This window comes from Drosophila sechellia, chromosome 3R (genome assembly GCF_004382195.2).
Source record: "Drosophila sechellia strain sech25 chromosome 3R, ASM438219v1, whole genome shotgun sequence".
Taxonomy (NCBI): Eukaryota; Metazoa; Arthropoda; class Insecta; order Diptera; family Drosophilidae; genus Drosophila; species Drosophila sechellia.
In genome coordinates this window covers 25,486,040-25,497,522 of record NC_045952.1, presented here as the reverse complement: position 1 = coordinate 25,497,522, position 11,483 = coordinate 25,486,040, and the positions used below count along the sequence as shown (strand labels likewise).

At 46.0% G+C, this 11,483-nt stretch overlaps 1 protein-coding gene across 2 annotated transcripts; it reads right to left on the bottom strand.

Moving 5' to 3' along the window:
• Positions 1–645: 645 nt before the first annotated feature.
• On the bottom strand, positions 646–11,417 carry LOC6617106 (probable Rho GTPase-activating protein CG5521). Of its 2 annotated transcripts, XM_032723289.1 has the most exons (8): positions 10,798–11,417; positions 8,619–8,729; positions 8,099–8,116; positions 7,621–7,792; positions 6,595–7,561; positions 2,467–6,536; positions 2,206–2,402; positions 646–2,151 (listed from the first exon to the last, which is right to left on the bottom strand). In XM_032723289.1, exons 1-8 carry the CDS (start codon positions 10,901–10,903, stop codon positions 1,895–1,897), a joined length of 5,898 nt encoding a protein of 1,965 aa, XP_032579180.1. In that variant the 5' UTR covers positions 10,904–11,417; the 3' UTR covers positions 646–1,894. The 2 variants fall into 2 exon arrangements, with proteins under 2 accessions (XP_032579180.1, XP_002041433.1); XM_002041397.2 differs by lacking the exon at positions 8,099–8,116.
• Between the last annotated feature and the right edge of the window lie 66 nt (positions 11,418–11,483).

The window sequence follows — 11,483 nt, the reverse complement described above, 5'->3', positions numbered from 1 at the left end:
GTGGTGGTTACGGCACTATGCAAACAGCATAGCGTTCCTAGATCCCTGCCAGTGGTGGGCTATCTTTGGGGGATGTATAACCAAGAAAAAGATTACAGTCGAGCAAGAAATATATAGCGTAATCTGCAACCTTGTATTTCATATATGAAGTCATAAGCATGCTATTTTCATAATTATTTGTTTTTGTTAAGTTTAAATACTTTACCAATAAATTGTACCACATTCAGCTGGGCCCATTGTCCTGGTACCTGGACATTTGCCATCTCTGATCCCTGGCAGCCAGCCGACTTGTCTGTCCAATTCAGGAGTCGGGCGGGTGCAAACCACCCCTGAAAAAGAAACTACCAAAAACAGGAGTCAAGGCAATGACCTCTCCGGGCCGGGCCCATAAGTCTGGGCCACCTGGGAGACGCGAAATGAGTGTCAGTAGAGCGATTGCGTGTCCAGCTAATTACTAGCAAACGTTAACAACATCTGGCAGACGGGGAAGAGGAATACAAGTTCGCAGCTGGAGCTCAACTCTTTGAAATTCACGTTATTTATTGTACGAAAAATACTCGATTGTTTCTCAAATAAATTAGTAAATTAATATACATATTAAATCGTAGTTGTAAATGTATGATGTATATAATGCGTTACTTGGTGTTAGTTACAAATTTCACATAGCATTAATTTGCTTTTCAATTTATTGGGTTTTATTTGTGTATGTTTTTTTTTTTATACAAAAATGTTTACTCGCTTAAAGTTAATTGTGTTAATTAGACTACAGATTTCATAAAACATTTGTGCAACAAAAAGGCATTGCAATTAACTTTCAGTTGCCCATTTTACATAAATACAAAATTAACATATCTCGGTGTAAATATATATAAATATAAATCTATCAATTTGATCAATTCGTTGAAACAATTCGCAGTGAAATACAAATGAAGAACATCCCTATACTGGTTAATAAATCATCTTGTAACAATTTCATTTTTACACACAAATAAAAGGCGATTGTTTGAACAATTTTAGTTACTCTGTTGTTTTGTTTTCCTTTCTAAGACTCACACTCCTAGTGACGATTGCCATCGACAGTTGATAGGGTTTTGAATAGTAGAGAATGCTTACAACTAGGCTACCTATACATATAGCTCGATTACATAATACTAGTAGTTGATGTGTTGCTTTGAATGGGCAGAGCAAGTTTCTATGTTCGAATTTTGATTATTCTTGCATTTTGTGCGTGACACTTAAAACGATTTTCGAATTCTTTGAATTTGCGTCTTGTGGCCAAGCGTAAAATGTGACATAAAAGGAAAGAAATATATTTATAATATTGAATAACAGATTGCTTTGGATAAACAGCGCAGCACAGTGATTAAAACTGAGTAAATGCGTAAAAAGCAATTGTTCAGCTAGCTGATAATCAATTTGCACTCGAATGCTTAAAGCTCATTAACTAAATATTCTTACAATAGATCGAATGAATTAACATAATTGATTGCATAGATAACATAATTTCAAATTAGTGTTTGAGTGGACGCAAAATACAGCCGCATCGCAAGCGAGCGGACTTTTAAATAAATACGTAAAAAGATATCATTGTAACTAGGTAAAATTCGCAAAGCATTAAAACACAGTGTTATATGGGAAATTAAATAGAGCGGATAGTAGTAGAGAGAAGCCTTCGACTGGGAGCCGTAGAAATAAATAGTAAATACACTGATAGACTAAGCTGGAAACCGAAATAAATTACAACAACTAATATAGGAGGAAACGTGTTTCGCAATACTTTTCGTTTGCATTAGAACTCTCTGCATCTTTTCGGGCCTGGCTTGGCCCGCGGCCCGATTGGTGGGGAAGGGAATGGGTGCAGGTAGTACCAGGAATCGGAGGAAAGTGACACGTTTTATTTGAAGCGTCGCTGCGGCAATGTTGGGCTCTCGGGCGGCGTGTCACCGCCAGCTCCTGCTCCGCCTCCGACGGCGATATGCTGCAGCGAATGCTTCTTGGTCACGCTCTTGAACGGAGCACCCAGTTTTCGGGGGCCACGCGGCGAGGCGGAGGTCATTCCGGTGGCTGCCTCCATAGCCGCGGTGGATCCAGCTGAAGCCGATGGCGCAATCCCCATTATGGGCCCCGAATCAATCGAGGCTTGTACCCAACCTGGATCAATAGAAATGTTAGTAATGCTCTCCACAAGCCATCAGTTCAGCTTACCTTTGACGGAGGCACGATTGTGATCCAGCAATGCAGAAGCCAGAGGTGCGGCCGAGCTGCTAGCATTGGACTCCCTTAGCGTGCCCAGCGTACACAGCGGCATGGGATTGTAGATGCGGCTGGCGAAGTCTTCGAAGGTGGTGCTCTCCTTGTACCGACATGATACGCTATCCAACGACCGGTTGCGCTCCTCGTAGCTGCAGAAAAGAACATAAAAGTCACACAGCATATAGAATAAAATAAAATATAAGTTCCACTTACAATTGTTGGTAGAGAGGCAGGGCGGCGCGCTTCGTTCGACTGGCATTGATTGCGGTTGCCCGAATAAGAGTGGCCAAGCAGGCGCCACTTATCACGCTCTCGTTGGCCAATGGTCCAAACCATGGAACTTCAGGCTTCCTGTTCACAGTCACCCGGAACAAACCATTCCGCAGCGGATAAACCACAATCAGCACATCGCAAAACTCAGTGGGCAATATGTCACGTCTGTAATCCCGATTGTGTTCGCTCCACACAATGTGAACCTCGTCGTTGCCAAGATGTCGCGTCTTCAGTAGCATAGCCTCCGAAGAGTCCGAGGGCATCCTGGTGGCCACATGGTAAACCACCTCGAGAAAGGGGGTAGCGTAATAGGGAGCTGTAGCTCCGCATCCTTGGCGTGGCAATCCGCCCAAGAAGCCGTTGTGCGTCTCCAGATCGATCTCCCAACCCAAGGCAGAAACAAACATCTCGTAGGTGCTGCTTCCACTCGTATTCCTAAGGATGCTTCCCTTGTCCTCCTGCCCGGCGGCCACATAAATAACCGCCATTTTGTGGGTTTCCCGGCATTTTTGGAGATCAACGTTTCGCAGTTCCCTCATGAGCTTTTCGCTCCTCTGAAGCAAGTGCGTCCTAGACCGTCGCTCCCAGCCTGCTAGTCCCAAATGTGAAAAGAGCAGTCGGCAATATTGGAATGGCATCTCTGTGCGGGTGGGCAGGGAATCAAACGATGCTGTTGCGGAGTGCAGTGACCTCTGATCCGGTTGCTGCAGTGAGGAGTTCGAGCTGGCGTGTCGCAATGCCGGCGATGGAGCCTGAGTCGAGTGGGTCACGAACTCCTGCTCCAAAAGGCGTTGATTCAGAATTACCGAAATGGCCTGAGCTTCTTGGTTTCCACTTAGAGGACTGGTCGTTGGAGCATTCAGCTGGCTTACAGTGGGAGCCACACACTCTGGACTGGTGTGTCCAATATAGGCCAGCATATCGTCCAATTGATCCAGATCCGGTGCCATGTCCTTGGCCAATGGCAGCACTCCCGCCGGTCGGTGTCGCAAAGTGTGTCGAGGAGCTTGCAGCTCATGTGTCACCATGGAGGACGCCATGGAATCCAACCGTTGGCTGTGTTGAATCTTTGGTGTGGTTTTTAGTGGTTCCTCCGCCTTGCGCGGTTCTGAATACAAGATAGAAGCATCCCAGCAAGCTTTTCCATTGAGATCCCTCATTAGGACCCGAACTTGCTTATCGGCTGTAACCAAGCCAGCGGTTATACCTCCACCAGGAAGTTTTAATGTAGGCAGCTCAATAAAACTGGCTACCAGACCAGAGTTTAGCATGAATAGCTGCATATTTTGGGCATTTACAACAGAAGGAAGATCCACAGAATCGCGTCTCGTCTCCACTTGACCACCATAGGAGGCATTTCCAATGTCATCCTGCTCCTCGACCATCGAACTCAAGCGAGATGCTCCAATTCCCATCGGAAAGTGACCGATGTGGGTAACCAAATGCATGGACACTGCTTTGGCACACAGCTTAATGGCTGTAATGCACTTCTGGATGGTCTCGGAGGTCTGATAGGTGGCTTCCGGCAGACGTCCATCGCCTTGAAGATCGTCGTGTGCGATGTGCATATCAAAGTCATCGTCGGCCGTCAGTTTCACTCTCTCATGACGTGGAGCACCGGAAGCTACTTGCAACAGTACCCTGAGCACCTGGAGCACTAACGTATCACCTTGTTCGTTGAAGGGCGTCAGCATAATAGGAGCCGGAATAGCCATACAGAATTCGCCCAAGCACAACATCAAAGAAGTCAGCACCACTTTGTCGGAATCCTTAGGCTTGGTTACGCTTTGGATTTCCAAAGCTTTGCAGATGGCAGTGATGATTAGCTGGGGAACTCTTTCAATAGCCGCCAGTTGGCGTCCACGCTCGGCGCACAACTTTAATGAATCCACAGCTACAATGGCAATGGTGTGATGCTTAAACTGCAACGCCTGGAGCAGCACTTGTAGCACCTCCTTTATGCGCGGATTGTAGACACTGGTCTCCTTCGGATGCACATCCTTGTGATGCGGCACCGCCTGTTGAAAGAGGTTAGCCCTACCGGAATTCGAAGCCGTTAATGGCTGAGAAAGGCGCATTAGCAGCCACTGTCCGAGCTGAGAGAGTGCAATGCATCGTGCCTTGGCTGAAGGCTCTCGCCTGGCGCACCGCAGCACAATGTTTAGGATGTGGTCTTGCAAGTCCGAACACTCCATAAGCTCAAACTTCTGCGGCGTGGGCTGCAGGACGGAGCGTGTCAGCAACGAGGACGGATAGCAAAGCAGCGATCCCAGGAGAGCCGCAACCTCCGCTCTTGGTGTGCTCCTAGAGACCTCCAGAGAAGTCAGCAGTATAGCACTTGCATGGACCAAGTCCAACAGCAACAGGGTGTGTCCTGGCAAAAGCAAACTTAGGAGCCTAGGGCCTTCTAAGTGCTTGAGAATTGCATAAATCAAGTCCCGATCCTCGCCAGTCAGCAACTGGTGGAGAGCATGATAGAACAGGGGCAGCTGTTGCATGTTCACAGCACCTTGAATCGCAAGCGAACAGAGCAATTGAAGGGCCCAGAGTTTGCCCTTCTTGAAGGATCGATCCAGAGAAAGGGATCCGTAACACCATGGAGCCACGATTCCAATGGGCGGCACCAAAGTAGGTATCGGTTGCGTGCTTTGATTATCCGTGGATATTCCTTGGTTCTGCTTGATCTTAATGAGATTTTGCGTCATTTCTAGCAGATGCATAAACACCTGGGCGTGTAAATCCGCTTTGGGAATGCGATTAACATCGCCTAGAGCACCAAGCATGCGTTTCCACATGATTGAGGTTGAATCTGGATGCCAGCCCTCTGCTGAGCCTCCTAGAATAATACAGCGACGTCCGGAAACACTGCCTGAGTTACTGCCACTTCCATAACTACCAGAATTCGCATCATCCAAACTCGCATCAATCTGCAGTTGGGCATCCTTGATCGAGCCCCCTTCAATTCCACTGCTGGCGGTGGGTGACGGACTCCTCGAGCCCGCTCCACTTTCATTGTCTCCTTCCTGGTAGCTGTCCGTTTCCTCTGCATCACCTTTTCGCGCCAACGAATCAAGGGACATGGCGCGCCGCAAGTCTTGCGGGTTAGTGCGATTCTCTGCGAGTTGTGACGGCTGTAGCGCCTTAGGCTTTGGAGTGGCCGCCCGTCGACGTCGTATCCTCGAACTCCGAGCCGCTGAAGCCAGGCTTCCTTCGCTGTAGCTTCTACTTAGCATGGGAGTTAAAGGTATCGGTCGTGTTCCATGGCCAGTTCCTCCCTGTGATTGCGTGTGCTGGTGATGAGGTCGAGGGTGATTTGGAAGAGGCACCTGCGACGAAGTCTCCTCCGAGCGACTGCTACTCGACTCCGCCAGAGATTCCCGCTGTCTGTTCTGGCTAATTGCAGCAGAAACAGCACTTCCTCCATTAGCAGCGCTGCTTGATCCCGGTCCCTGCCAGACGCTGCCAATGCGACGTCTCTTTTCCGCTCGACTTTCAGCCACTCGATCCAAAGGTAGATCCAGCAAGTTTATGCCGTAAGTGTATCTCGAGAACACACGAGTCAGAGTTTGAATCGTCTTATTCCATTCAATAATGAGCTCCTCCCGGTGCGTCAAAGATTGCAGGACAGTCAAAAACTTCTCCCACAGCAGCACGTTGACAGGCACTTTGGTGTGCGCCCGTATCCATGTGACAATGAGTGTTTGGAATATAGCAGACCCTAGGATTCCGCCCAAAGTGGCACTCTTGCTGGTGCCACTTGGCAATGTATGCTGGTTTTGGTGCAACACAATTGAGGTCACCTGCAGTAAAACCATTAACAGTTGCTCCCAGGTGCGCGTGTCCATTTCCGTGTTCATAACCATCGTGCGGTACACATTCAGCACCTTCTTGCAGATCTCCGTCTGCTCCTCCAGTGGCGTGGAGCGATAACTTCGCGACCGGGTGGGAAAGCAGATGTTCAGGTTGGCCGTGTTCACCAGGAATACGTTGGCCGCATTGGTCACAAAGACCTTGAAAAATAGAAAACATTAAATAGAAAATACAGTCGGCATACAAAAGTTCACTTACCTGTAACACATTTTGCCGGCCAGCTCTAAGTACCAACTGATCCTTGGAGCCTGCAATAGCGCCCACATAAGATGGTGTGCGAAGTCGTTGACTCCTGGGAGTTCCACCCGCATTTGATGGAGGCGGTGGATCATCGTTTGGCTCCAATAGAAACGGTGGAGGCGTCTCGCCTGTCATCCAGTCGCGATAAACTGCGATTGCTGTGCGAATTGCTTCTATTTGCGGCTTCGAAGTGAAGTTAAGCAAAAACGCCTGACGATACACCTCGTGCACAAAGTTGATGTTCTCGCGGTTAACATATAACACATCCCGTACAGTTAGACCCTGCTGATAGCCGTGTAGACGCACTTGGTCCACGTCCTCGATGTGTAAGGTACAGTCCAATCGGTGGCTCAGCAACCGCTCGTGTGTGAAACGTGACACCCAGTTGATGAGGACCACAACGCAAGAGGCCATTACCTCCTCCTTTTTGTTTATGGATCGCATGACGGGCAAGTCCAATCGCGGATTGTAGATAGAGCAACTGACATCGAAGTTGGGCGAAAATACTGGCAGGAAAACATCCATAAATCGCTGCAGCAGGAAGGCAAATGCCCGATGATCCTTTTGGGCCCGATTATCCCGCCATCTCAGGCAGGCCGTCGTGTGCACCATGTTGTTTAGCAGTACCTCCAGGCCATCCCGTGGATCCGGTGGCGCTGATTTTTCGCTGGATGAAGGTGGCAACAGGGCAACTACCTCCGAACTCTGCACGGGGTGCGAGAATGCGTTGTCGTGAAAAACGGAGGCCATCCCGCCGTCCGCCTTCATGTTTGGATGAGTGAGGAAGTCCGAGGCACTGAACTCTGTATCCGGACCGACCACACCTTTCTGGGGTACAATAAGGCCAGGGATGAGGTCCGCGTACATGGCGTGCACGTAGCCTGGTGCATTTTCGCCTAGTGTCTGATACCACAGTAAGAAGTATCTGAGGAAAGATAATTTGATTAGGTTTCGTTTCGGATTGTACTTAAGAGATTTACCAACCTGACACCTTCGCGTCGCAGCTTGGGCGAGTTGCCCAGATGCAGTAGCTTGGCCATGATGCGACTTAGGGAATGGCATTGCCACCGACGAGCCAACAACTCCGGCAGAAGGCACAGGATCTTCTCCAGCAGCCATAGTGAACCGTCCAGTTCCTCGCGATGCGCCTTGTGCACTGTTTTAATAAATTAAAAGAGCTCTATAGGTGAAAAGACTCCATTAGCCACTTAGAGATTCCTGCTTGCTAATTGGGATGCAATCGAAATGTCTGGACAAGCACAAGATGCAGAGAGAGAGAAGGAGAGAGATGTGCATATGGTGCAATTCGTATTCGATTCTGAGATTTCAAGCGCAAGAAGAAAGACCATGGGACGTGGGCACATGAGGGTATGGTAGACAGAGCTCAAAAGCAAAGTCGCGGGGAGGAAGCGGATGCAGTTCGATGGTCAATTCAAGTCAATAAGAAACCACATAAACTTACCAATGTGAAACGGAAGTTCTGCCAGTTAGGGGATTTACAAAAATAGAGAGAGAAAAGGGGGTAAAATAGAAATAGATGAGGAGTTCAATTTAGAATATCACGTGTGTTTTTTTTATAACTAGCTCTACCAAAAATGGGACAAAGCATAAAGATTACCGAAACCCAAACAAGGCACAAGATTTAACGTCGTCGCCGTTGGTTTTGTTTAATTGCTAGAACTTAAAAGGTCTCAAAAGATACGCGCAAATTAACCAAAATTAAATGGGCCGAAAAACAATAATGTATTCTACGAGTCAACGAAGTGCAGATACTCTGTTTTTTAGCCAATTACTATATTTACCTACCAAAATGAAAAAATATCAACATAAGACACATAAAACCATCACATTTCGGCATTGATCTAAGTTCTTTTTAAGCAGAAAATAAATAAGCTGAGAAAAACAGCTTTGCTAGAGTACAAAAGTACTGGATTCACATTAAATATTCTGATCTGGGGTAATCGCAGAATAGCTTAATTTACCTTTTTGCTTTAGATTCGCCTCGGCTTGAATAAAGGTGTCGTAGAGTATGAAGTAGACATGACTGTAGTTGGTCTCGAACAGGCACTTCGATTCTTCTAGCTCCACATTATCTGAAATATATATATAAATAGGTCAACAATTAGATAAGAGTTGCATATATTGGGTTAATATTTAGAGAGGAGGGCTATCGACAAAACGGATTCCATTCTCTTTGAAATACACCTGATATTCGTAAGTAATTAACTTGAAAGGCCGTCGTTACATAGATAAGAAACTAATTAAACTGAAATATTACCAAATTGTAGACTTAGTTTTTCCCTGTAAACCAGTGATAAGAAAGTGGCGCCAGGGGGCAACAACCAAGATAGTGACGCAACATCGAACACAGCACCTATGCTTGTCACTATTGATAAGATCGAGAAATCCTAACCAGACGATGGCGATGGTTTCCCAACTTATCCATGTAGCAAACCACGCATGACGATATGCACAATACCAACAAGTAAATTGGAGGCCAGAAAGCTATTAAAAGTCAAGTTACGAAAAGAACACGTTATGATGGGTGCTCAGCGATTTGTGATGAATCAGAGAAGTAGGTGGGGGGTTGGGTAGTTGGGGGGTTCACTGCCATTGCCGGCTTGCTGTCATCAGCGAAACACACTGCAAAACAGAAGAAAGCTAAACAAAGAGGTAAAACAGAGTAAGAAACCTTTGAAACCGGTTTCAACAGAAGGCCAAAACGCACAGAGCGAAGACGAATACCATTGCACAGAAAAAAAAACAAAACTAGAGAAAAGTCAATTTCGATTAAATGGAACTGAAGTTCTAGATAAATATTCTAAAACGATAGGTTTTAAAAAATATTTCAGCAAATATTAAACTATTTGTATTCATATATGATACTGTAGAGTATGAATAGTCATTTATCATAATTGTGAAGCTAAAGTAACAACTATTTATGAGCAGCTTCTTAAAGTGGTTTAATTATATTTTAAAACCATTAAACGATATGAGTATCGATAACTTTTTATTACAGAAAAGAAAAAGCTTTTTTCGGTGTTATTTTCCTATTGTAAGGGTTAGAAAACAACAATTTGTAACGCAGCCATTGGGAAGAATGTCTAATGCGTGTAATTTGCCAAGGGACAATAGCAACCGGGCAGCAACAACAATAGGAAACAACAATGGTGCCCCGCAGGGTGGCAGCCAGGTGTATTTGTAGTTTACTGTAGCGGGGGGCACCTGTTGGAAATCGTTAGCTGAGGTGACACAAAAAGAAAGCCACTGAAAAAAGGTGGCGAAGGTGGGAGATTGCTCATATCGAAACCCGTACTTGCTGTGCATTGTTCGCTTATACAGGCCAAATTCTGTAAGCTGAATCAAAAGTTGCAATCATGTTTTATTAAAGAAGAAGAATTCCGTGCATGTTGTTTTGACTACTGAAGGGTGTATTTATTTAAGATGTAAAAACATACATATATTCTGTTTAGAGATTTGATTCATTTATAAATGAATAAGCTAAGTTTAGTCACGGCTTTCAATGTGTAATACCTACGGATATAAGCAAAAAATAAACAAATAAAGCAAGCTGATTATTATTGTAAATTGTGTCCGCGCTAGCGAGTCCACACTGTAGCTCCACTTGTTCGCTTCTTTATCATTTAACGTGTTTCACACATTTTCGCTTGCCACATAGCGGAGCATGTGTAGATGTTTTTCTGTAATCTTTTTTCCGTTTTTGCATAAATTAATGTTTTTCTACGGGAAGAATGGGGGGCTTATGTGGGGTACATCGCATATGTGGATGTTCTTTGGCGCCCAACAGGAAATGGCCAGCACTGTGGAACTACTTTTCGCTGTTGTTTGGCTGCCTGTGGGCAGAACGTCATTGAGAGCGAGCCACCGTGGAACGAAAATGGTGCGAACGACGCCCACCGAGCCGAAAAAAAAGTATGTGCATAAAAAATAAAGCCAACCAGTTTCATTGTTATTGCTATGAATGCAAATAAATTATGAAATAATTAACAGTCAACAGAACCGCCAACGCGAGACCTTGGTTTCAATGGGCAAACCAACGGCGAGTGGTTGGAAAATAGTTATTTTCGAAAAGGGTTTTCAAAATATGCCTAGCTTAGCATATGTTAGGATCTGGAGATGAATATCTAAGGTTCAACTCACCCAATATCATGCGTAGGTGCCGCAGTCGGGAGGCGGAATCCTTCTTGGAGTCCTGCAACTTGGCCGTGGATTTCTTCACATCGGCATGCGATTTTTTTGTAAACATTTTGCACCTTGTGTTCTCCGTCCCGCACACAAACACACATCACACACACTCGCTCACTCGCACTCACGCACATACAGGCACAAGTGCAGGCGGTATACACTTTCTATTCGCTGATTTGTACTGATTTTTCTCCGATTTATTTTCTCTGCCTTGTATTTTCTCTGGCTCTTTCGGCTATTTATTTATACGCGCACGCCAACGAATAAAAACCAAAGAAAAAAAAACACTTTTTGTCCAGCGGAGCGCCCCGGAGAAATTATTTAGCAACGCCTGCTTGGAGCGCGGGGGGTGGTGCGGGGGCGTGTGTGGGTTCCGTCGCTTTGCGCTGCTGTTTGTCGCAATTTCCCAAACTTATTCCATTGCGATTTATTCACGGCCACACTCGGCAACGCGCTTTTGCACTTGCAATCCAACGGCTGGCGATTTACAGCGCATTTTTCCAGCTTTCAGCGTTTATGTTTTCTTTTCCATTTGCGTCGCGTCTCCAGTTCTGTTCAGGTTCCGTTCGCTGACTGTGGTTCCGGTTCGCGGCCGTGATGGCAGGTTCAACTTTGACTGCAATGAACTGGTTCACAGTGAA